Genomic DNA, 27,990 nt, shown 5'->3' on the forward strand with positions numbered 1-27,990 from the left:
GTTAATTAAAATAAATTCTACAGCCAGATTGTGAATCATTTGTGACTCACCCTCAAATGTACAAAGTTACACACTTACATACTTTTTTTTTTCCGATGCTGGCGTATTCGTTCATTTCAAATTCAACTCAAATAATGAACCATGTTCTGAAAAAAATGTAGCATAACTACAAAATATTTATTTTCATCAAATATTTTTGGAGTACAGTGGCTGTGCGGTGTGTGTAGCTTCTTGGCAACAAAACTTTTAACATAAGGCCCAACAAGGGCGAAGATTCACTTCTGATGATGAAGTGAAGACAGCGGTGCATTTGTGGTTTGCAGCTCAGCATAAAACATTTTTAAAAATAAGGGGAATACTAAAGTATGTTGACAGATGGGCAAAGTGTACTGAAAAGCGAGGAGACTATATTAAAAAATTATGTATTTGTCTTTTGTAAAAGTTAATTAAAATATATTCTACAGAAAATGTACCTACAGTATTATAATTTTCTTATGTTTTTTATTTGCGAGACTTGCATAGCTAAGTGATAATAGCAGCTTTTCTTTCTTATATTCAATGAAAGAAATGTATAATGCATAATAAACATATTCATAGTCATGTACATGAAGGTGCCATTGATAGACTTTGGTACTGTTGAATTTCTAGAAGCACAATAATGCTATCTAATCAAAATTAACCTACCGTCTTTCACAGATGAAAGTACCTTTCTCAGAACATTATGAATTTTTTTGTTGTTGTTGAAACAATGAAACATCAGAAATTAAATAGAAATGAAGCATGCCTCATTTTATTGTTTTAATAAAAATAATAATAATTTATCAGCCCCTTGATTTATTCATACTTCTTGGTTTTGTGCAGCATCACTTTTTCCTTGGCTGAAAAGACTTGTGCTGTGATTTATTTTGCAGAAGAACTGCAGAGCAGCAGCATGGAGGCAATTTGTAAAGTCAGAGCTCATCAATCTACAGGCCTTGAGAAGACCATCACTGTGTTCAGGGGCGACACCAGCCTGGGTATGTTTGAACTGGTCATTGTGTGGGGTGAACTACAGTATATAAAAGATCTGCTCACAAATACTGTAAATACTGAACTGCATTTCAGGCTTTTAAATAGACATTGTTTGCTGCATAAAAGAAGAATTATTTAGATTACTCTATTTAAAGAAAATCTACACCGATCAGCCATAACATTAAAAAAACATTGTAACCACCTAGGTTTTGGGTTTCTCTTCACCGAGGAGGTGCTGGCTCTTCTTAGAGTATAGTTCTGCAGGGCCTTTAGAGGAGTCCTGTGGTGTCTTTCACCAGGATCTCAGTGGAGATCCTTTGGGTGCTGTGGGTTGCGGGATGGAGACTTGGACTTGTTTGTCTGGTGCTTCACATGGGTGCTCGATGAGATTGTGGTCTGGGGAGCTTGGAATGCCAGGTCAGATACATGGGCTCTTTTGCACATTGACCCATGTGCACTGGGTATGCTGGTGCTTTTTGATCAAAGAATACATTTTTCATTTATTTAAGCAACTTGTGCTGCATTGGCTTTTCTGTCAGATCGGACTGGATGGTCTGGCCTGGTATCCGCAGGCATGTCACCACTTTACTGGCATATAATCAATAATCAATGTTAATACCCTAATGTCATGTGGCGTTAATGTTATGGCTTTTCAGTGTAACCAATTTCACAATCTTTAAGAATGTGTTTACTGAAACAAGTGCTTATTCATTAGGGTTACAGGGTTAAGCCACTTTATTTTTAAAAAGAATTCACTGTATTGCCTAAAGGCCTTTGGAAATTACATATAATACCAAACAGCTTAATGCTATCTACAAATCAGTATCTAATTAGAAATACAAGACGATAGATGTTGCATAATAATCTTTAAAAATAAGAAAGAATTAAACTAGACTTTCCAAATGTTAGACCTGTAAAGAGTCTGTTTGTTTATTTTTGCTTTGTTTTTGTTTGTTTTTTCAGTATTCCATTAAATTACTTGTATGCAAGTAAATATTAATGGGGATTGAAATTAAAGAAGACAGCTAAGAATTGTTTAATTCATAAATCTTGGCACACATTATTTTAATTTACAGTATCATCACAAAAATCTATAGACTTATTTTTAAATTAGATTATTTTTTTAAATGAGTCTTATTTTTAAATTATATTATACTGGAGCAAACATTATTATTTCTTATATATTGCTTTTTTCATCTTGTTTGTTTGTTTGTTTTCCATCAATTTTAAGATTTTAATCAATTCAGTGGGTCTTCTTTTTCTTTATGTTTCCAACTGTGATGTGATAACAGAATTTAATTATTGTTTTACTTTCCTATATGTATGAAAATTATCCGTTTATATATTTTTTCACAATAAATTAAATACTTATAATTAAAGTTTTCCATGATTACAAAACAAAACACCTCAGTTGTAAATGTAAAAAAATATATATAAAAAAAGGAAAATACTACATTTAAAAAGTGTATGTATTAAATAAATAGAAAGACATTTCATAAGGATGACCTAAAATCAGTAGTGACTTTTCAGCTAATAAAGTGAATTTCTTGTGGTATTTTGGTGAGAAATGCACGTAGCTAAAAGTTCATACAGCTTTGCCTGCTGGCTGACATCCCGCTCTCAAGTGGCCTAAAAGTATGACAAATTATTTTTTTATGTGAAGTTTTATACACTTAAAACACTCATTAATCATCTTATAAAAATAAACAGAATCTACCTTTAATAGACTTTGGTGCTGTAGAATTTCTAGACATGGAGCATCTCTAGTGTGAGCAAGTAATCCAAAAAAATAAAAACATGAACTACATTAAGACTCAATTACTTGTCACATGTACCTTACAGCACAGTTAAATGATTTCTTCACATATGCCAGTTATGAAAGCTGGGTTTAGAGCACAGGATCAGCCAGGATACAGCGCCGCTGGAGCAGATAGGGTTAAGGGCCTTGCTCAAGGGTCACAACCTGGCAGTGCTGGGACTCGAACCCTAATCAGTAACCCATAACCTTAACTGCCAATACCAGATCTTATAAGCATGTCTTGGATAAAAGAGAACATGTAGAAAGAAATTACAGCTACTGGTTATAGGTGCATGTGTGTGTGAGAGAGAGGGGGGGGGGGAGAGATTTTACTACATTAATGAGTAAGACTGTATCTTTTTTACAATAATATATGATGATCTGTACAGATGCATAGTATTATATACAAACTCCAACATTAAACCCAATGTCAGTTTATGCTAACAAGTAAGTTGTATTTATTGACTCTGTTTTATTAATAGTTACTCCAAAGTGTGTGTGCATGTGTGTTATAATGCTCCAGCTGAAAAGTCCCTCAAATAATGCATTTTGTCCTACCTTAAACTCCCTTTATTAAACGTCTCCTCCGAATGCATTGTTTACTGTCTCAGCTACTCCTTAGCCACTCCCCTCCAGAAAACAGCAGAGCTGGAGTCATATGACCTTATATGAGGTCACATTAGGGGAAAAATCTAATTGCTTTGTTTAAACCCTGGCCAATACAAAATGGAAAAAGGAAAAAAAAAACATGTTCCCCATCTGAATGCCTCAAAATAACAAAAAAATGTTGGTCCCTTTTTATATTGTTAAAAGGAATGTTGAATTCAAGACCACCCTAGGCGACACCAAGCCTAGACTAAAACAATAATTAGGACAGAGTATGACAAGAGATAATGATATGGACACATGAGGTCCATGTCAAGAGTAAGACCAGATGCTCAGATGTGTTCATACATTGTTTCAGTATCTCGCTATCTTGAATTTACTTGGTTGAAGTAAACCATGTACATTCCTATTACCATTTTGCATAAATAAATAATGATATTGTATACTTCTACCCCTTCAACTAGCAACTATAATCCTATTTTATGTCATAAAATGGGTTGGATTGTTGTAAGAGCGTGCATGTGAGGTAAAGACATGTAACAGGAATCAGTACATAGCATTTTATTTCATTTAAGCACACAAGCAAAATAAAATGCTCTACAAACCTATGAGGAGCTTTGATAGTAATGAGAGTAAAAATTCCCCTTATTTCTCTATATAATATCATGCTACACAGTGTTTCACAAGTGCTTGGATACCATCAAGGTACAAATTTTCTCTGTACGTCGAAGCCATTATCGGACTGCCGGCTTCATGGCTGAAACCCTGGCCTCCCAGGAACTCCTTTATTGGCCCAAACATGTGGAAATGGCTTTAAGCGAGGTCAGGACTGCAGCCGAGTTCCTGTTGTGTGCAAATGGTGTTTATGGATGTGTGTGTACAGTTCCTACAGATAGATGCATTTCTTCCACATTTTCAGGAATCAGGCGTTCCACTCTCAGAATTCACAGGAACGAATGCAGTGGGCTTCAAGCCATTTCGGCCGGGCCATCACTGATGAACATTTAGCTTTCTTTATTGAAATGTTTGCACACAACTAAGAATCTCATCACTATCCTGTGTTCAAAGTTTTCTGTAAATGTCAATCTCATCACCAGTCCCGGTTTGACTGGAATATCCCTTATAGAATGCATTTTGCCTTGTACAACTTAATAGAACTTAGAGAATAATTACAGCTGGATATTACTAGTTCTTGTGGTGTATATTATATTTTTAAACATGAAATTTCTTATTTAAAAGAAAATTCAAATTAAAAAAATATATATATATATATATATATATATACGGGCTACAATATATAAGCACGTGCAGAGAAGGACATTTACATCAACATTACACCATATCCGTTCAAAGAAAATTGTGCCATAATGATCTTTAATTAATGGTCTCAAGTATGATAATTCTACTTGAAAGTATTCCACGTTATATTTATATAAGGTTCTTTTTGTGTTTGTGTGTGTGTGTGTGTGTGTGTGTGTGTGTGTGTGTTTGTGTGTGTAGGTATGACAGTGAGTGCGCTAAAAGATGGCTCAGGAATATCCATCCGTTCTGTACTTAGCGGACGCGCTATAAGTAAAGATGGCAAGCTGAAAGTGGGAGACGTCATCTTAGCCCTCAATGGAGAACCTACCATTAACCTCACCAACGCACAGGCTCGAGCAATGCTACGCAGACATTCACTTATGGGACCTGAGCTCAGGTATGCACACATGCACACAGACCACGATCTAAGAAAAAGTCCTTGTAGCAATTACTTCAGATTTGTAGGACACCTGGTTGAAAGAAAGATTAATATTTTGAGTTCTTCCTTAATTTCATTTCCGTGAATAAACCTATAATTTGTAGAATAAAACACGTCGGTGTTCCCTTTTGCATTATGATTTTTAGTTTTGCACGCACTGTTATGTTTTCCTTGAGAGCATTCCCAGAGAATGTTTAAATACTCTTAGTAATCACAAAATTATTGACATTTTAAACAGTGGGACATTTCTGTTTTGAGGGGTTTGTATTAATTCATCTAAAAACTTTCTTGACTGGGAGCACATTAGACATAAAAAAGAGAATGAAGTCCAAACAAACATGATCTACAATTTGGGTTAAATTGGCTATTACAGCTTAATGACAACAATTCGCACCCCAGAAATGTGCTCATACTGCCATGTGCGAAAGCTGCTGGAAATTCATGCATGCTGTGTTTATTCATAGTCATTACAGAGGTAATGATAAACAAATAAATAGCCAAAAAGACAGAGAAATATGTCTTTAGCTCTTACTGTACATCCACAATGGCTGAAAAAATCTTCTTGTTGCCTGGTAGAAACGGTTGTTAAAAATCCTAACACAAGTTCTGTAAATGTCGTTGTTGTTTAGAACAACACTAACACCACTGCGGGTTAGCACTGTCACCTTGCACCTCCAGGGTCCGAGTCCCGGGTTCGTGCTTGGTGGGTTTCCTCAGGGTACTCCGGTTTCCTCCAACAGTCCAAAGACCCGCAAATTAGGTTTATTGACGTTCTCAAATTGTCTGTAGTGTGTGAGTGTGTATGTGTGTGTGTGCCGTGCGGTGGATTGGCACCAGGGTGTACCCTGCCTTGTGCCCTAAGTCTCCTGGAATAGGCTCTAGGCCCCCCGTGACCCTGAATACAGAATCAAGCGGTTTAGACAGTGAGTGAGTACAGTAACACCACTGCCAGACGAATTGAATGACATTGATTATCAATTATATACCAGTATTTCGGGGACAGGGTCATGGTCACCCAAGGTTCATTTATGCATGAGGTTCTGGTCTGATCCCACAGAAAAGCCAGTGCAGCACAAAAAAGTCAATTCTGGCTATGATGGAAAGGTATCACAACCCCCATCGCATCACAGCCTGCTTTACATGGGGCGTAGCAGGAGAAGAGTTCAAGGTTGTTGTCCTGGACTTCAAATTCCCCAGATCCTGCAACTCACAGCCCCAAAGGATCCCTTGTTAATGTCCCAAATGCCAAACAGCACAGCAAACCCCAGGGGTCTTGTAGAGACGTAACCTGAGGAGTGAAATTTGCCCAGGTGGCACAAGGAGAACCTAAACATTATGCCCAGTATAATGTGGTTTCACTTGTTGCAGAACCCACATTATATTCTACTTCACCTTCATCTGCTGCCTTTCCACAAAACACTATATAAGTTATGTCACTGCATTTTATTCGGTGACAGTTCAGTGTCAAAGTTTGTCATTAAATATGGCCAAGTGTAAACCCCTATCTGATCTCCCACTTTAATGCTGTACACCTATGCTCTAGTGCATCTCATCTAATGGACAGGGTACCAATCCTGATCATGATCCTTTGCTCTCAGTTTTTTATTGCTCTAACACACATTTCATAAATTTGGATCAGGTGTTGGAAAACACTAAAATGTGTGAAACACAGCTTCTGAGTGGTGCAAAAGCAAAGTGTTCACCCTGTTGTCTGGAAGTTGTGAGGTTCCAATAATGCAACCGCCATCTTCAGCCAGGGGTCCAAACGAGCAAAATTAGGTCTGATTACTTGTAAGCTCAAGGCGGCACAGCGGCATAATGGTTAGCACTGTGGCCTCGCACCTCCAAGGTCAATGTTTTCCCCTGTGCTTGATGGGTTTCCTCTGCGTATTTTTATTTTTTCACAGTGCAAAGACATTTAGATTACTCTAATTGTCATTCCCAAATTGCCTGTAGTGTGCATGTGTACCCTGCGATGGAAGGACACCTTGTCCAGGGTGTCCCCTCCTGGTGCCCGGAATAGGACCCTATACAGGATAAGCAGTACAGAATATGAATGAATGTATGAATGAATCTGTAAGCTTGTATAAGCAGAAAAGAGCAGACTGTGCTTTCCTGTGAGTATTTTATAAAGCATGGAAAGCAGCTCAAAGAGATAAGATTGGTAGCTGGCAGCAACCCCCGTCTGTCATATCGTACATTTTACAGCCAGTTTCCTTGCTTTTATGCTTACATGAATTATTTTATCTTCTTTTACTGGCAGTGTGACATATGTACCCGCTGCATGCTTCGACATGCACCATGCCATCCAATCCAAACAAGATGTCAAAGCAAACCCAGCGAAAGTCCTCCAAACAGAACAGGAGCCAAAACCAGACCAAACCACCGTCGCCCAGTCAAAACAGGAATTAAAAATGGGCCGAGCCACCACTGCTCAATTCTTTCGGGGACATAAACCTCTTGATACAAAGTGGTAAGCTTCTAAAACGGGACTTTTTACAGCAAGCTGAATATGTCTGTCTAATATTTGACATATGTATCCATTTTGAAATATTTATAATAACTCTATTTATAGGGGATGTATTCATGAACAAACTAAAATAGAAGGAAAAAGAGTTACTGAAAATTCTTGTAAAGAAGGAGAGAAGGAACAAGCATTGAATACAGTATGGCCTATATGTGGACCTGATGCAGAGAGGAAAGGCGAACAGGAAGGAGAAGCAAGAGATAGAGTGTTTTCACTGCAAGCAAAAGGATGGAGAAAAGAAGAGACAGAGGACAAGAGGCAAAGAAGTGATCAGGGATCGTGGAGTCGTCCCAGGAGGTACAATAAGTACATATTACTCATTATACACTGACTGGCCAAGTAAACACTTGGAATTAAATAAGTCGATGATCAATGCGGTGAGTAATACTGTGTGTTTCAGCTTGCAACAGATCTTTTAACTCTAATTTATGTAGCTTCTCGTTTTTTAAACAATCCCGTCAGAAATTGTCTCCTGTGGTCCTGGTATTATTTGGGTTCAGAAGGGTCAGATCGGATCAAGCAAAGAAAACAACTAATGAGATGGAATTACTGAAATTGGGTTAAGAACTGTCCGACACATTATTAAAACTTACAAATAAATGACAAATAAATAAGCCTGATCAGTGATCACGTAAACGCTTGGTAAAGTTGCATCATAAAAAATGTCCAGTTGAAATGTTTAATAGTGAAAGTAAGAACATTTCCATGGTTAGAACTCTCAGAATTGGGACTGAACAGTTGTGTGTCCATAATAAAACCACTTGTTAGTGTGAGACAAGTTTTAGTCTGCTAGAGACCATTAAGGTTAATCTTGGAAAAAGGTCATGTGGTCTAATGAATCCAGATTGACCCTATGACAGAGTAAGAAGGGAAGCACATGAAGCAAGGCCTGGTGGTCACAGTACAAGCCTCTGGAGCCAGGGTTATAATATGGCATTGCTTAATTTGGTCAGGTCTAGAATCAGCAACATTATGTGGCAAAAAAAATAAAGTCAGCTGACGATCTGAATGCGAAGAATGACCAGATTTTTACATCTACATGTATGTAGTCTTTCTCTCCTGATGGCACAGGACATATTGCAGGACACAAATTGTGAAAGAGTGGTTCTGGGAGCATAAAGGAATTACCTTCACACACATTAAAACCACATTTTAACCATATGGAAAGTCTGTGATACAAAGGCATGTGAGCAATTCAACGTTTCTAATTCAAGGTCCTGGCAAAGAAGGAATGCTTTCCATACTTTGGATGGAAATAAACATTGTGGTGTTGCAAAAGCTTGTCTTTGGCTAGGCAGTGTATTTCCCTTAATACTTGTCATTCCAGAAATGTTATTAAAGATGTTTGGTGTGTTCTCAGGGTGACACTAATCAGAAACAATGGAGAAAGTTTTGGCATCAGTGTGATTGGGGGACGGGGCATGGGCCATCGCATCAGCAATGGAGAAATGAGGCGGGGCATCTTTATAAAACACATCTCCGAGCACAGTCCAGCGTCCAGAGACAACACACTAACACCTGGAGATCGAATATTACAGGTGTGTACAGAAGTGTATGAGGTACTGTACACTGGCACCCTCTGATGGTCTTATAAAACACTGGAAATATTCAGGTACTTCTCTGGTCCTACTGTATCATCATCAGTTCTAGTTACTGATGCACAGTAAATACTTTGAATTGATCTTGACCATCTGGACTAAAGGCATGGACTGGAGGTATCAGTTTGTCAGTAATAAGTGTGAGGTTTGATACTTGTGCGTTAGGTTGGAGACGTGGATGTGAGTGATTTCACTCATGAGGAAGCAGTGGAGGCAATTCGTCAGGGAGGGGACAAAGTGGAACTGTTAGTGCAGAGCCCACAGGTAACACACACACACATTGTTATAATGTTTTAAAGTTTATTATACAGTACAATCATTTCTCATCTCAACCTCATTTGCTTCTAATTTAAATGCAAAGTGTATTTTATAAAATGAGCATTTCATGAACACACAGACAGAGTACATTTTCTTTAAAAAAAGGTTTCAGACCTCGTGCTGAACAATCATCCTAATGAAATCACTTGGTATGTGTTTGTTTATGTGAGTACTTATAATAATAACAATGTGTGATTTTTTTTCTTGATTTTCGTCCTGTAGACGTGTGAGGATGCCAATAATCAACTCCTCTCCCCATCCAGCCCTTTCAGCTCCATTCCATATAAGGTTCATCCACCCATCAATGTACAGTATATATCACTGAGGAAAAGTGAAAGTTTGCATCATTTGTGCATCTTTTTTTTTTTATATAGAGAGAGAAAGATCCTGCAATTTAAAAAAATAATAAAACCAAGTGTGTCTGCTGTGTCTACGCTAGCTTACAGGAAACAGTTTGTCGAAAAATTCGACACCACACCCAGCTCCACCTCTCTCGAGGCTCCCCTCAGGGCCTGTCAGCTTGTTAACAGACAGAGTTACATCCAAAAAGGATTTAGAAAGACTGAGTGGGGCATCAGGGAGTACACAGCATTGCCAAAAGGGACAAATGTCATACTGGGGTATGTGTGTGTATGTGTGTGTATGTGTGTGTGTATGTGCTTTAAAGTGCTTTATTTCTGTGAATTACAATAGTCACATATTGACATTTATACACCAATGTGTTAATGTGAAGAAGTATGTATGAAATGTTTAGATAATTTCATTCAACAGTATGATGGGCGTTCACGTCAAACCGGGACTTTTGATTGTGTAGAATAAAAGAACACTGTTATGAGAGTAAAAACTCCTAGTATGCCTTTTTATGATCCCCTGCTACACTAATCCACTTATCCCAGTGTTTCACTAGTGCTTGGATACCATCAAGCTAGAAAGTTTTCTTCGGACTGACTACTTCACGTCTAAAACTCTGGTCTCCAAACATGTCTTGTAGCAAGTTTAGGGGGATGTGGCGATAACTCCCAGCCGAGTTCCTATAACGTGCAAGTGGTGCCATATTTACATTTACATTTACATATAGGCGTTTGGCAGACGCTCTTATCCAGAGCGACTTACAAACAGTGCTTAAATGTTTACAACATTGCATACATACTTATACTGGGTTAACTAGGTTAATAACTAAGTGCCATATGAGGTCGCGCATTGTCCTGCAAAAACAGGATGCCTACATTGTTCAAATCAGGCTGTTCTTCCCTGAGGGAGTTCCACTCACTGAATGTTCAAGTGAGCGACTGCAGTTGGCTCCAAGTCACCTCAGCCTGGCTCGTCATTCACAGACGTACAGCCTTCTTTTAAATGTTTACACAATTCATATGTTTTACTGCAACTAAGAGTCTCATCACAGTACTGTGCTTGAAGTTTTCTAAAAATCAGTTTTACACCTTCCTTAACCAGAGATTTCATTGTTTTATTAGTCTTGGTTTGACTTAAACGCCCCTAATATTTCAGACAGATACCCAGATTGGTAAATGTGATACTTAACAAGAGACATTTAAACTTAACATTTTTGTGATCCTTTAGAAGTAAAAAAATAATATTAAAAAAATCTTATGAGAAAACCACAGCCCTACATACTGTATACTGTGTCACTACTTTACTGTTTCCTTACCTTGCTTTAATTGAACTTTGAATATCAGGGCCCGTATTCCCAAAGTTACTAAGAATTCTCTCAGAGAGTTCCTATCTTAGCCTAAAAAGTCCTAGCTGGGAGTCCTAGACTAAAAGTGAGTTAGGAAAATTCTCAGAGCAACTCTGAGGAAGGAAAGTACAAAAACCTTTATCTTAATGAGGAGGTGTGGTTGACCACGTTGCTGGGGATGACGCAGCAATTCAAGGACTGTGATTGGTTTAAAGCTCTGAGAACTTTCCTAGTCTAGGACTCCCAGCTAGGGCTTTCAAGCTAAAATAGGAGCTCTTTGAGAGAATTCTGCGAAGCTTTATGAATATAAGCCCAGATTGATGGAAGCAAAATGGCTTACCTTTTACTATTTTACATGATTGCAGGACAGTCTGTTTAAGTTGCACTTTTGGTTGGTACAGTATGTGGCTTACAATCCAAGAGAGATGGAAGGAAGTAAAAGAATAAGGAAACCAAATTGGACAGAAGAGCAGTGTTTGCTTTTAGCTTTACGTTCAGTGTTTGGAGAATATTTCTTCTTTCCGCCATTTTGACCTCAGCTATAGAAACTCAACTTAAGCCTCTTAAAAGTCCTTCTCTCTACTCTTAACAATTTTTACCTCAGGAGCTGTTTTTTTAGGGCTAGGATGTTTAGTGAAACATTTTTATTTTTACTAAAATTTAGTCCTAAATTTAAGGGGAAGTTCTATGAAACTCATAATTCTAAGAATTTTCTTAGAATTTCGTCACTAGGAGCAACTTTTATGCTTAAGAACTTAGTGAATACGGGCCCTGGTACAGTGTGTGCTTCTAGTTATTGGAGTGTGTTGTATCATCACGCTTACTTCTCTATGAGTCTGAGAAGGTGTTTAAGAAGATTTTCAAAATATGAGAAATAATTAATCCCAATGTCCACTTTCACCACTAAGTAGAGAAGATTTAAAACCACTTGTCCAGGTCAGGCTGTCATAGCAAATTTAACCTGATGGCATCTCATAAGATAAAAAGTAGTCTACAAGAACCCTCCTATTTTATTAGAGTATCACTAGGTAGCTTTTGCATCCTGGTGACGTTCATGCCTCTCCTATTGGAAAGACACTGCAGAAACTTGCCAACATGGGAGATGTGGCAGGAGGAAGCATTTGCTGTGTACAAAGAACATCAGGGCAAGACTAAACTTTGCTAAAGTGCATCTTGGCAAGGACCGGATCTTCTTGAACAAAGTGCTTTGGATAGACAAGTCAAAGACAGTTGTTTGGTTGAGGTACCAAAGACATGGAATAAGAAGAGCCTCCTAGTAACTTTAAAGCATGGCAAGGGAAATGTTATGACTTGGGGCTGCTTTGCTACATTGTGAGGATATCTGTCAAAAACTTTAGAGACGAAGAACTGGAGCTTGCAGCGAGATAATGATCCCAAACTTACAAGTAAATCCACCAAGGAACGGCTTGAATCCCATTAAAATGCCGCAGGGGGATTGAAACAGGCTGTACGTGCACGAACACCCCCAACCATTACACAGTTGAAAGAATTCTACACGGAGGAGTGGGCAAAAAAAATTCTCCCAGTAGAAAGGACAGAAATGAAACGCCCACATGAAGTTGTTCCTGCCAAAGGGGTCAATAGTGGTTAGTGGTGCCAGGGGGGTACTTACTTTTTTAACAGAGAAAAAAAAATGTAAGAAAAATGTTTTTTTTTTTTTTTTTTTGGATATATTGAAATGACTGCAAATTCAAAGTGTTCCGTAAAACAATATTTATCTATACATATTCCACCTATGCCAAAATAAAGTTTTACACATTGCGATGTGTCCACGCAGGTCAGATGCAACAGAAATACAGGAGTTTGCCCGGTGAGCTGAAACTGGTAGAGCTGGACTGCAGCAATAACACATCTGGTCTGGGAGTGTGTGTCTCAGAAATACAAGCTGATGGAGTTGCCGCTGCTGATGGGCGAATCAGGGTGGGAGATGAGCTGCTGGAAGTGAGTGCACAACGTTTAACCTGTAGACCTGCAGCTTTTACACTGTTAGTTATGCAGGTTTCATGCTCACCCTAGCTGTGTGTGTGTGTGTGTGTGTGTGTGTGTGTGTGTGTGTTGCAGATAAATGAGCACGTTTTCTATGGTCAGAGTGAGCAGAATGCAGCTGCGGTTATCAACAGTGTTTCATCTAAAGTTAAGATTGTACTGATCAGGTGGAACACAACATTCTCTCTCTCACACACACACACACACACACACACACACACACACACACACACACACTGTACAGTGTGTAAATCATTATGTCTCCTTCCTCTTTTGTAAAAAAGCAGTATACACAATTGATTCTGAATCTTAGATAACTTACTAGTCGGTCCAAATGTACTCTTTCTGAAGAGTCAACTCTATAATTATTGGCACCCCGTAAGGAAACAGAGATCTAATTGTCTTAAATAATGTTAGCACCCTGAAGTTGTTGTTTTTTTTCCTATAACAGCAAATCCCAACATGTTTTATTCTTCTTTTACCACCGTGACCATATGCAACATTTTTGGTCTCATTTTTTTCTGGATCCTATCCCAGGAGACTTAGGGCATGAGGCAGGGTACACCCTGGACTGGGTGCCAATCCATCACTGGGCACACACACACACATTTACACACTACGGGCGAAAACCTGAGGTGGAAACTAAACCCTCGACTTTGAAGGTGCAAGGCGACAGTGCTTGTGTAAACACTAATAAAATAAAAATGACTCTTAATCCCACTATTCTGTGTTACCCAGAAAGGTTCAGGGTCACTTATTAAGTATTTAAAGCTAAATTTATATCTGGATTCTGTACAGCTGCTTTTTGACACAGTATATCGCTGTTGCATTTTTTGGAATAGGGGAAAAAAGCTCTCACTAAAATGCATGCTGGGATAGAGTCTGGGATAGATCAGCTAAGGCATTGAACCCTGGTTCAGAAGGTTGCTGGTTCAAATCCAATGACTGTCAAGTTGTCCCTGTTGGACCCTTGAGCAAGGTCCTTAACCCTCAGATGTATAATAAAATACAAATGTAAGTTGTTCTGTATAAGGGTGTCTGTTAAATGCAAATGCTTCATATCGCTAAAGAAAATGACACCAAGCATGGATAAGCTTAATATCAGTGATTTAATTTGCATATCTTTTAATGTAATCTCTTCAGCTAAAACAAATCCTTAAAATTCATGTAATCATTTACAGCGCTGTGCTATAGTATTAAGCCATCCCTCATTTCTTTATATGAAGTTTTATTTAATAAAGTAAATTAAATTAAAGAAATGAAAATAAATGTTTTACTGTGACAGGCTGCAAAGTGCCTAAAGATACAAAGAAGAAACTGGTTGTTTACAGCCGATCTAAAAAGTCTACACACCCCTGATAAAATGCAAAGTTTTTGAGAGCAAGATAAATCATTTAAATTTTTTTTTTTTTTTTTGCATTTAATGTGGGAGCAAACATAAAAATCTGGAATAATGTGGTTGCATAAATATGCACACCCCTAAACTAATACTGTACTTTATTGAAGCACCTTCTGATTTTATTACAGCACTCAGTCTTTTTGGGTGGGAGTCTACAGTATCAGCATCGTGAGCTGGCAATACTCTTCTTTTTAAAATCTGTCAGATTGCGAGGGCATCTCCTGTGCACAGCACTCTTCAGATCACCCCACAGATTTTCAATCAGATTCAGGTCTAGGCTCTGGCTGGGCCATACCAAAACTTTAATCTTCTGCTGTTGAAGCCACTCTTTTATTGATTTGGATGTATGCTTTGGGTGGTTTTCATGCTGAAAGATAAAGTTCCTCTTTGAGAAGCCTGAAGGTTTTGTGCCAACATCGAGTGGTATTTGGAACTGTTCGTATTTCCCTCCACCTTTTTTCACCTGTAAAAAACAAACTTAAAAAAGATTTTAGTTTGTTTTTTAATTGAGTTATTTAAGTTATAGGTCAAATTAAAGGTGTCCAAAGTACTGAAATAATATATCTTGGTCTAGGTTTTACATCGCAAAAACTTGGCTTTTTTATATGCACTGTACGAACAGTAACAACCTCAGCAGTGCCCTCATTTCCCCTCTCGTTTGATCCAACCACTCAGCATTCAGCATCACCAACCTGATCATCTGTCATTACCTGCACCTGTTTCTCACTGGTGGATGTTAGATGCTTTTTATGCCTTAGATGTTTTTTTATGCATGAATGATTCTACGTGGTTAAACAAACAAAAAACATTCCCCTGAAACTGCTCAGGTACTGGGACTGAACTGAAAATGTCCTTCAGGGAACTATTCCCCAAGAGTACATGAAAAATACAAGAAAGTCTGGCTCTTTGGAAGCAAAATATATAATGAGGATGGCTCAAGGGCTTTTTTTATCCTGAAAATATACCAGATTTCATTTGTAAATGAACACAAAACTTGTAGATTTAAAAATGTTTGCCATTTTTTAAATAAATGATTTAGGAGAAACTGGCATTATGGAAGTGACATTTTCAAACTATATGAAGAACATGCTTAAATACTGAATTTTAACATAAAACAAAAAAAAAAACAAGACTAAAAGTATTTAAGTGTATTACTATGGTTTGGTAAGAACTCTATGAATTAGGGATGGCAATTTCTTCCCCCCATTGTAACGCTGACCTTAGCATGGAATTGTCCTACTATAGAAATGCAAGAACGAGCAAGAACGAGCAAATAACCGCAGAAAGGAGCTCATTAGCCAGAACTACTGTCAGTTGCTGTAATAGAAGAATAAATCAAATGCTGATTGTTTAATTCAATCAATACTTTGTGAACAATAAGAACTGAAAAATTTGCATCAAGAAACATTAAAGTACAGCTTTAAATGCCACCACCATAACAATATGATTTATTATTTACAGTGCCATGGAAATGTATTTGCCCCATTTCTGTTAAAAATTTTTTTTTTGCATATTTGTCAGACTTAAATAATTTAGATCATCAAACAAACTTTAATATTGCACGAAGATACCCAGAGTAAATAAAGGGAAAAAAGCTGTCCAAACACACCTAGCCCTATGTGAAAAAGTACAATATGCGCCAAAATATACAGTACTGAAACTCAAGCATATGCATAAGCCAACTGGGTTCCAGCCGTACATGTTCCCAGTAGTGAAAAGAAAGTTGTGTTGTGCTGTTGCTGTTGTTGGAAATGAGTCTCTCTTGAGTTTTATTTCCGCTCATACCGAAGTGGTCGTGAATGGAAACCGAGTCTAATAAAGGTGGCAAAACAATTCCTTCCCATACCCATCCCATTCCCTCGATCTTATGCCGACTGATGCCTACTTGTGGGGAAGGTTAGAGGAAAGTGGTTCATCTGTGACGATCTGCCAATAACTGCCTGCATTACATGAGCAAATCGTCTCTTTTTGCAGCAATCTTTGTTTAGGGAATCTGGGTCGAGAATCCGCGTGAATGATATGAACGCTGTCTACAGTGGGGTGGTGAAAACGCATACCGTCATAAATCAACATGCTAATAGTGTGTAGGTTAGCTTCTTTCAGAAGAAATAAACTCAGGTAATATTGTACCTCTTTTCATTTTAGTACTGTATATTTTGCCGCATACTGTAATTGCCACACCCCCCTTTTATTAAATCACCTTTTTTTTGGAACGTATAATTAAAATTTCACCTGCCACACCCAGGCCTGATTACTGCCAGACCTGTTGAATCAAAAATCACCTAAGAATCTGTCTGACAAAGAAATAGGAAAAAAAAAAAAAACAGTAAATCCATTTTTGGCACTGTAAACGGGTGCCAATAAATCTGCTACTGATTTCTTGCAAGAAAACAAAACTGTTAAGAGGGGAAAAAAGTCCAAACGTGACCAATGCATTTGACCATATAATCACTTTTGCCAACAGCTGTGTGAGTAATTTTTCAGTAGACTGTACAGTTTATATGTTTATGATTGACTCCTCAGGAATAAAGCAGCACCAAAACACTCTGCAACAGGATCAATAATGGAGGTAACATTCCATTCACAATCATAAAAAAATTTTCTCTTACTTTTGACTTTCAAAGCAATCAAAATTTTATTTGAGGAAGTGAACATTATTACTTAGACACACACTGATTTAAGCGTCTCAGCATGTACGATTGATTAAGATGTTATCTCTCGTGATTAGGCAGAAGACACCACCAACACATCACCATTGGCTACGAATGAAGAGCACAAGCATGATGCAACGGTGACGCAGGTTAATACTAACAAAACACTACCTCACACACACACACACAGACAAATTAAACATCAACACCCAAACATGTATTCTTTCTTTTTAGGAAGAAAAGATGAGATTAGATAAACAGAAGCCTTGTCCTTATAAAAATCCTCCAGTCTCCATCAACGCCTCGTCAAACCACGAGCCTCTACATGACCCTACTCCTTCCTTCTCTCACATCACTCCAACCAGTCATGTTCCACCTACATCACACACCACTGCAGCCAGTCATGCACACATCATTCACCATAAACAATCCTACTACAGTTCCATCATCAATCCCTCTGCCTCTGGAGTACAGACATCTTCCTACTGTTCCGCATGCAGTGTGAGATCAGACCCTCTGACATGTCCTATCATCCCCGGCTGCTTAAACATCATAGATATCTGTAAAGGACGCTCCGGTCTGGGTCTTACCATCGTGGGTGGCTGCAACACATTACTGGTGAGAAATGTGCAGGTGTCCTTTACATATGACTGGTTTTATCCCAAAAAGGAGTTGAAATTAATGGAAAAGTGATTAGTAATTGATAAATGAATTGATATAAGAGTGTAAAGTTATCTTCTGCACTAGAGTAAAAGGGTATGAACATGGCTGATTCTTCTAAAGCATTTTAGGATGATCTATTACTTATATAATTTATTGGGATTCTAAAACTTCTCTCTTGACCTCTATTCTGTTTGTCCTGACTCATTGTCTATCTATCTTTCTCTCTCTCTCTTATAGGGAGTGATTCTGATTCATGAGGTGAATGAAGGAGGCGCTGCTCATAGAGATGGGAGATTAATGGCAGGAGATCACATCCTTGAGGTATTTATAATTCATCCCTGAATGATTATGGTGATTTCAAGACAGCAAGCATGCTGTTACATGCGTATTCACAACAACCGAGAAAAAACTGACTACTAAGCTGCCACTATATAAGAGGCAGTCATAAATTCATATTATTGTATGAAAAAATGGAAAATAATTATCCAAATTATGTCTCCGGAAATGAGTACGTTCATGAACATTTCTTCTGATTCTGAAAATCCGCAGTATAGTTTTACACAATGTGGCTAGCAGGTCAAAACTAAAATGGCGCGCCCAATTGAAAAAATTTAAGTTCACTTTATTGATGGCCACACGCCAGCTCACAAAATGGTGAAACTAGCGGGGCAACTTGGTGTGTGAAATTCTGCCTCATCCTCCTACTCCCTAAGTGACTTCTTCCTCTTTCATCACTTGAAGAAACAATTTGGGGTTACTGAGGTGGAACTTTTTCTCAAGAGCCAAAAGAAAGCTTCTTCAAAGTTTCTTCTTCCATTGTTTGGAGAAGTGTGTCGCCTTAGGTGGAGGATATGTAGAGAAGGACTAATCTCACAACTAACATTCATTTTTATTACAGAATTCTTCCCTAGCAATAAAAACAATTTTATGATGGATATGTACTGTAGCAGCGAATGCATTGCTGTTATAAAGGAATGACATCTGTTTTAACCTACAAATTTCCTAATTGTTGCATCATGTGTATCTTATCATTTCTTTAAGATTACACCTCCATGTTTAAAATCGTTCTGCATAGTATCAGTCCAATAAACTGTTTATTGTGCTATTTACTTTTGACATGTTTTGCTGATATTGACTTCTACCCTATTTAATCCCTTATGTACAGGTGAACGGTATAGACCTGAGAATGGCCAGTCATGAGGAGGCTCTGAGTGTTTTGCGTTTGACTCCCCAACATGTACGCCTTTGTGTGTACAGACACATGACCACACACACCTTTAACAACCAAGCTCACACTCATGAGGACATGTGGGAACTTTTCCCTGTGGATCTGCAGGTGCAACCAGGCCAGGACCTGGGCCTGAGCATTGTGGGTAAAAGGTACTCACAACAAATATTTATTAGATGGTTAGCAATATTGTTGTGTCCTCAATAATGCACTTGTTAATTCCCAAGTTTACAAGGGTTAGGAATGCTTTGTCATTGAACACATACCTGTACCAACTTTTGGACTGCTCCCACTTGGAGATGCTCCCTCTTGGGGAAAAACGTGAATAACCCGCGGTGACAACCTAAATTGCATTCCAGTTCAGAACAATGATGGAAAACTGACTGTAATCTAGACATCTGATTGTAGGTTTGAGATGGTAGCTGATGGTACATTGAAATGAATTGATGGCTAAACTAGTTCTTTAAAGCCCTCCTGCTCCTCTATATTAAGATTACTGGTTCTCAGCCAGTCCTGGATGACCACCTGCCCTGCCTTAGTGTTTTCACAGCTCATACCGGATTTAAGCACTGAAACGTGCAGGGCGGGTGGTCCTCATGAACCAGAGTTGAGAACCACAGTATTAGGTGTTATTCATGTAATGGAGCCATAAGACTGGTTCACATGAGTGAACATCACATATGTGTTCTCGACATGCATGCAGGCAGTCCTGCTGCCTCTGATTATGGTACACATTACGGTGCTCAGTAACAAAGCAGCCCACACAAATCACCTGTGTGAAGCTAGATTCCTTGAGAATGCTGGCCATGCTGTTCACAAAATGAATTCCACCAGATTGCTATAACAGATGAGGAAGCTGGGATTATTGACCGCAGGTGCAAGCAGTCCCCTATATAAGAGTAGATCATGTAAAACAGCTGCAACTGGGGGTCACTCTATTCAGGTTTCGGCTCTGTGGCACTATCACATGCTGATCTTGTCGGACAATGCTGTGATGGTCATACATGTCACCAGGGAGGCATGATCAGCCACTATTAAGACTAGAGGCGTGTTTGGAGAATAGTGTCCATATGTGATGTCCCAGATTGGGAAAGGTTTGGCATTGTACAGCTGGGTCTCTTTGAGACTTACATTTGTCAAGTGTAATTGAACTAGATTAGTAGACACTGAACAATGCCTGGCCTCATTGACTACAGTACCATTTTCTTCTTTACTGTTATTACTGCCCCCATTGGACAAAATTCAGATACAGGGTCTACTTGGTCCCAGAGTGCCCGTTGTTGTTACTTCTGCTTTCACTACTGGACATAACCCCTTGGCATATTCTTCACCCCAATATTTTGTACCAAATGGATGAGTGATTTGCGCATTTGCTCACAAGTCTGGCCCCCTCAGACTGAAAAGCAGGGTCAGTGAAACTCTTCTACAAATGGTATGCACTAGCCTTCATACAGAGACATCAAGACAGGGGAAGGTCCTTGTCCAACCCAAATCATGTATCGCCCAGTGTCACGGCATCAAGGATGGTATCTTGCAGGAGGCTCATAAACTTGTCACAGCCTTTTTGACGGGTGCAAGATGCACTTGTCCACTATGTTAACCATACAGAAGCCGGTGTGAGATCTCATGCTTGTACTGCAATCCTGTAAAACCTCTGCCTCCTTCAAGTGGTTGATAATTTACTCATCATCTAGACCGCTTTATCCTGTATACAGGGTTGCAGGGGGGCCTGGAACCTATCCCTGGAGACCTTAGGCATGAAGAGGGGTACACCCTGAATGAGGTGCCAATCCTTGCAAGGCACATAAATGTACACACACTCTCTCTCGCTCATTTACACGCTACAGGCATTATGGAGATGCCAGTTTGCCTAAGCTGCATGTCTTTGAAAGGTGGAAAGAAACCAGAGTCCCCAGAGGAAAACCACCAAGCTTGGGGAAAACATGCAAACTCCATGAACACAGACCCCGAGGCAGGAATTAGACCCTGGAGGTGCAAGGCAACACTGCTACCCATGCCACCGTGCCACCGCTTGTGGTTGATGGGGTTTTTAAACCTTTTCATGCACTTTGTTATTGATCTTGCAACTTTTAATGGACGGAACCTGCTAGGGAAAGAAACAAGGAGCTTCAGGGTCTAAATATACACTAGCCCACTGGCCACCATCACTTACTTTAAAATCCCCTTTGTCCTGGGCATTACTTAGAGGTCTACGCCCCCAGAAAGTCCCAGGTCGAATAAAAAAATGATAACACTGACATTTACATCAAACACAATGTGGTACTGGGTCACTTTGTGCCCTTTTCTTGAAGGTCTCACAATGCATGTGAACAAAAAATGTGTGCACTAACAATCTGGGTTGTTTTCACCGTGTCTGGTATACATAGATATATTTACAGTACATGTATAACCAGTGATTAGTAACATTACTTTAGCAAAGAGTGATAGCATTAGAAGTAGTAATGCAATTTATAAATTAAGTCAAAATATTCTGTGGTTATGAACCTCGTGTGTGGCGTGTGTTACAGGAACGACACTGGGATCTTTGTGTCTGAGATAAAGCAGGGAGGGGTGGCTGAGTCAGACGCCAGACTCTCACTTGGTGATCAGATTCTGTCAGTGAATGGAGAGGACATCAGAGCTGTGACTCAAGACTACGCCCGCACACTACTACAGGTGTTACTCTTACTGACTCACAATCACTTTCCTACACTACAACCAGCACACAAACAATTAATTTTCACTCCTTTTCACTTTATAAAGTTAATATTCCAAATGAACAGACTATACCTTTAATGTGTGTGTGTGTTTCAGAACTGCAGTGGATCAGTGTTGCTGGAGATAGCACGTTTTAGAGCTACTCCACATTATCCATACGAGTGCCAGGTAACTACTGGAATGTGATAATGTAATTTCAAAATGCTTCTCTTCATAATGGACATTAATAATTTTACAATACGTGTCAAGTGTCTGGTTTAAACCCTGTAGTTAATGTCTTTTTTTTCCCGGAATGTGTATACAGTGAGGGAAAATAGGTATTGTTTCGGTTATGTAATATACACAATATTGCCAAAAGTATGTGGACGCCTGACTCTCTTGGCTGTACTGTATGTGGAGCCAGAAATTAGAATTTACACATTGTAAAGAAATTACAATCACAATAAGTTAGAGATATTGTTATTTACATGAGTGCTTTTCCTATTTGCTCTGTATTTGAATGAAATAAGTAAAACTTCCCTTTGATATTACTAATAATGTATAAGAAGAAACACCATTTTCATTAGTTTAATATTTATTACCCCAAAAATTTAGACAATAACAGGGTTAGCCATAAATAAAAATAGTCAGTAGCGGGTGTTTCCACCATTTTCCGCAATGACAGCTTGACAGCGACGTCTCATGCTCCTCACTAGCCTCATGATGTTGTTCTGAGGCAATGCGTTCCACTCTTCCACAAGTGCTACACACAGTTCTGCCAGGTCACGTGGGGGTGGGGTACGATCATCCAGTCTCAGCTTCAACTGGTCCCAGACGTGCTCTATGGGGTTTAGGTCAGGGGACATTGATGACTATACCATATGAGACACTCCAACTTCCTGAAGTCGAGCTGTGACAATTCTGCCACAATATGGTGGAGCATCATCATCCATGAATCCAGTTGGTGGTGTGCAGGTGGAATTGGGGGATGATGATGGGTTCTATGATGTCTCTGAGATAAGAACGTGCAGTGACTGAGCCATTTACAATAACCAAATCTGTTTTGCGCTGACTGGTAATGTCTGCCCAGACTGTTGCACCTCCTCCACCAAAGCAAACCCTGGGGACCATGTTGACCTCAGCGTATCGCTCACCTTGCCTTCTCCAGCAACGCTGACGACAATAATTTCTGTGAAAGATGACCCGACACTTATGAGTAGACCACTGCTGCATTGTCCAGGTCACATAGTCTTGTGCTCACTGCAAACGTTCACGGCGGTGTCTTGGTGTCAGTGGAGTCACCTGCAATGGTCGTCTGACAGTCGGTTTGCACCCTAGTACCCGTCGCATCTCGTGAACGGGCCTGCAGCTGTGTGGCAGTTACATAAGGATGTCTGAGGGCATAGGTCCTTAGGTACTGGTCATCGTTGCGGTCTGTCACTCGTTGGGCTCCACTCCTGGGTCTGTCATGAACTCTGCCAGTAGTTCTGTGTCTTGATGCAAGTCTGCTGATGACACTTTGAGACACACCAAGTTCACGAGCAAAATCTGACTGCCTGCACCGGCCCCGAAGGCGCGCCATGACCAGGTGGCGCTGCTCGACGATTAAGTGACGTCATGTGTTCATGGCTGTTTGAAGGATGAACTTGGAATGACTTACTGACAATACCAGCTTTTTATACCCACAGGAATGTTGAAATTGTGCCACACTGAAAAAGGTTGTCTTTTGGGATTGGCCCCAATATAAGGCACACCTGTACACAATGAGACCATTACATGGAAAACACAAAATGAGGTGTGTCTATGACCCCCAATACAATTGCCTCCCTATCGCAAAAATGTCTGAAGTAAAACAAACACCGTATGTATGACATCCACTAAGTCTCTCACACCAAGTCTCCTTACTTATTGTGAGTAGTGTATACTAACATAACATAGTTTGAGCTAGATTTGAGAATATTTCATTTGCTAAGACGTCTATTTCTTTATGATTTTATGATATCTAACGTTTTTTCATGATTTACAGTATAATATAATTTTTACTTTTACTCTAGTCAAAAGCGCAGCAAAAATCTGTACTTTTACTTAACTACATTTCTGCTGCATTACCTAAGGAGAGTGATGTGTAGTATTTAAAGTGGGAATTTCAGCCACACAGTGACAAAAACTGCATATTCAGAAGTTCAGAAGCAGGGGGAGAAAGAAAGAGATCGACAGAGCAGAGATTGTTTTTCTATGCTACTGTGAGCTAATACAGCCCTGTATTTTGATACTTACTGTAAGTAAATTTGAAAGCGAGTACTTCTACTCAGTTACACAAGTAAATGTAGGCCTTGTACTTTTACTTAAGAAATATTTGCCCGAAGAAATCTCCACTTTTACTCAAGTACAGTATGTCTGTTCTTTGCACACCTCTACTCTGGTTGTAAACTGCAAAATTCTAAAGGATGGAAAATGGAATATAGTTTTGATCACTCTGATGCAATAGGAAATACATGCTTGATGTGATTAATAAACCTGTTTGACACAAAGAGTTTCACTTGCATGGTCATATTTATTACCCAAAGTAATTAAATATTAAGCACTTCATACAAAACCTTAAAACTAGAAATGTATTCCTTGTGTCTACAGTAAATATATATATATGACCTGTTATCAGCTTTTTAAGACTTAAATTAGCAGGAAGTGCTCGAAACTGTGCATATATGGATTTGTTCCTGCACTTTGGTTTGACCCTGTAAGGAAAGACAAACTTCTCTTACTCAAACAGCAGGGAAAAGCTGTAGGTACACGACATATAGACATTTATAGAATGGGACTGAATACCCAGAGTGAGAAGGTGCTTATGATATGAGAAAGAGCATCCGATTGTAAACAGTGGCTGAGGGAAAGTCCAGCACTGAGCTTTTCGTCTGAGATCTGGTCTGTCGGCTGTGTATTTGCCAAATATAGATATTAAAGCAAACAGTGGGACTGATTTAAAAACTGTCCTTTTCAGAACAGAGCAGTTGGGAGAGCAGCAGGAAAGGCTGAATTTTTTCCCCAAATAAGGCTAAGCATATTAAAATTTATCATCCGTTGTTTATTTAGTGCATCATAACAGCTTGAAAGCCAGAAGGTTATTACTTGGAGCATGAATTAATGAAATGGTTGGAGTCAGATACTTAAATCTTTCTTTGGTTACTTAAATTCACTTTATATTGTAGCTTTACAGTTTGACTGAGGTTAGTAGGATAACAACCCTGGTATACTATGCATGCATTTTATTAAAATTAGTCATTTTAAAACCTTTTTTTTTTTTTTTTTAATAGGACTGTGCAAAAGTCTTAAACCACCCCTAATTTCTTCATATTTTGCTTCCAAAAGCCAGACCTTTGTATTTTTTTTTTTAATGTAGTGTTGAGGAAAAGTTATCCAGGGTTCCTGAAGAACTTTATCACTTCTCATTTTCAGTCCAGTCCCTGTACCCGACTAATTTTGTTTGTTAAGCCACACAGTGACCTATGAATCATTCAAGCATAAAAACATCTAACTCAAGGCATAACCCAGTGAGAAAAAGGTAGAGATGATGGTGATAAGTATACGGCTGATGCTGATGATGAGTGATTGGAACAAACAAGAGGGGAAATGAGGTCGCTGCTGAGGTTATCTTTAGGTACTTTGCAGCCTGTCGCAGTAAAAAACATTTCCCTAATTTAATCTACATCAGTTAATTGAATTTAAAATAAAGAAATTAGACAGGACATAAAACATTAGAAGTGGATTAAGACTTTTTACTTAAAAAAACAGTACTGGGGCATTACATCATTAAAGAGAACGTGATTGTGTCCCAGGGTACTGTATATTGGGAGAACTGAATCTCATCAGTAACTGGAGAGAATATTGACACAACAATGACCTTAAACATGAATCGAGAATAACTCGAGAAGGCCTTGCATAGCCAAGCCAGTCTCCTGACCTGAACCTCATTGAAAATTTATGCAGGATTTTAAAATTGCGAGTGCACCATTGGAACCTTCACAGCCTTGGGGAATTAAAGGATGATTTGCTAAAAGGAACTGGGCGATTTGAACCACAATCTTGCAAAAAGCAAAGTACTTTTTACTCTAGACATATTACAGCTGTATTTGCCAAAAATGGCTTTGCAACAAAGTACAAATTTGAATTTGTGGTGTTTGTTAGTTTTGTTTTGTTTTTTTATCACTGTAGTAATACTAAACCTAGGATATGTTTTTTCATTTGTCTATATTCAAAATCAATTCAATAATCGATTAGATTAAAAATAATGATGGAAGTTTTTCAGTTTTACCTCCATAATCCCCACCGAAATTTTACCTCCTCACTTTGTTTCTCAGAATAATCTTCCAGGTTGGTGATGTAAACGCTTCAGTTCCCCGATCTCCTGCTTCTTGTTAACGTAAGTACATCTCACACATTACTGTCCATACAATCAATGTGACTGATTAGTCAATAATTATCACTGATATTTACAGCTTTGGAAGAGAATGTAAAAGAAATGTGAAGCCTATGTCTGGCAGGTCTTGGTGAGGGATAAGCAGACCTTCAAGAGAAACACATTCAGGAGAAACTGGAGACTCTGAGACGCACCAGGGGTGACATTATCCATATGGTCTCACACACACTTTGTACAATCACGATGGCAAATACAGTATTGTTTACTACAGTCCTAAAAATAAAACATGGATTTTAAATCTTGATAGAACGCACTTTTAGCTGTGAAGTGGACAATAAAAAAAACACTTTAAAAATCCAAACGTCCACCAGAAATCCACCTATACGTTTCTTGAAGTATATATTTTGTGTTCTTTTACTTAAAACCCCTAAAATCCCAGGAAATATCAGTAGGCGCAGGCTTTACATTCACCATCCCTGTAACTATACACAGTTTCCTGAGTTTAACCGTAGGCACTAAATAATTCACAGTGGTTACTAAATAAAACGCTTTAATATGAATAACTAAAGCAAAACCAGGAATCCTGGGACCTAACTCTGACTTCTATACTTCATAAGCAAGAAGTAAAATCTATATTATATCCTCTTGAGACCCGAATACACTTATATGAGGACATGACATTTTCTCCCAGCTTCCTTGACTATAAATATTCCTAGTTAAAGACATTGATTAAATCTATAGCTTATACAACAATAGAGTCCAGGTCTCAGGAGAATATCACAGCATTCATGCAAAGTGTAATTAAAACTTAAAAATGACTAGAAAATCTAGTATAGTTCAATCATCATCTTTTTTTTTTACCCAGTATATACAGCACAACTCCAGAGTTATTAATTGGTGACTGGAAATGATAAATCCTCATAGAGCAGCTGTAACAATCAGACAAACCCTCTTGCAGACTCGCATTGCTCAGTGGGAGAAGACAACAAATGCAGATGATTAAGTTTAGTATTCTGAAATGATTAAATCTGTCATTAAATTCTATATCTTTGCTTCACTTCAACTAAAGCGGAAAGGAATGTGAAAATATCTGTAAGGAAAACTACAGAAGTAAATACTTCAAGATTTAAAAAAAAATTAATAGATATTTAAACACCTCATGGACATGGATGTTTAGCTAAAGATTTAATTACTGAACCATTATTCTTGCTCTGAGGAAACTAGGATTGAAATGCATTTATTTTTATAGATACGTTTTATATTTCACTCAAACCTACATACTTCAGTTGGACTGACACTCTGAAGCATTCGTGATTACAGAATTGAATTTAAATTTTTAAAGCACATTGTATTGTGTTAAAAAATCTACCTTTTTAATGCAGTAAAGTATGATACATTTATATGGTTTTGACTCTTCTATGTACTTCACTCAATATTTCAGTTATCCCAATAATTTTTTTTTATTGATCGATATGTACATGTATTTATTTATTAATGATTTTTTTATTTATATACACACTTCATTTATCGCTCATGCCATGCGATCACAGCATTCACGCAACTTGCTCAAGAGCCCACAGGATCTTTGAATCTCTGATCTTCGAACCCTAAACACTGATGTACTACTACACAACCG

The 27,990-nt window shown here is 38.5% G+C and overlaps 1 protein-coding gene across 1 annotated transcript; it reads left to right on the plus strand.

Annotated features, from left to right (window-relative positions):
• Positions 1–921: 921 nt before the first annotated feature.
• Positions 922–27,787, plus strand: si:dkey-92j12.5 (multiple PDZ domain protein). The gene is made up of 19 exons (XM_053480203.1): positions 922–1,016; positions 4,916–5,114; positions 7,420–7,629; positions 7,732–7,980; positions 9,044–9,221; positions 9,447–9,545; positions 9,822–9,905; positions 10,039–10,219; positions 13,094–13,257; positions 13,378–13,469; positions 17,225–17,270; positions 17,430–17,501; positions 17,587–17,970; positions 18,253–18,336; positions 19,181–19,395; positions 21,772–21,919; positions 22,058–22,129; positions 26,296–26,357; positions 26,434–27,787. The coding sequence occupies exons 1-18, from the start codon at positions 932–934 to the stop codon at positions 26,314–26,316; spliced, it is 2,583 nt and encodes an 860-aa protein (XP_053336178.1). The 5' UTR covers positions 922–931; the 3' UTR covers positions 26,317–26,357; positions 26,434–27,787.
• Positions 27,788–27,990: the final 203 nt, after the last annotated feature.

Source organism: Clarias gariepinus, chromosome 20 (assembly GCF_024256425.1).
Source record: "Clarias gariepinus isolate MV-2021 ecotype Netherlands chromosome 20, CGAR_prim_01v2, whole genome shotgun sequence".
NCBI lineage: Eukaryota > Metazoa > Chordata > Actinopteri > Siluriformes > Clariidae > Clarias > Clarias gariepinus.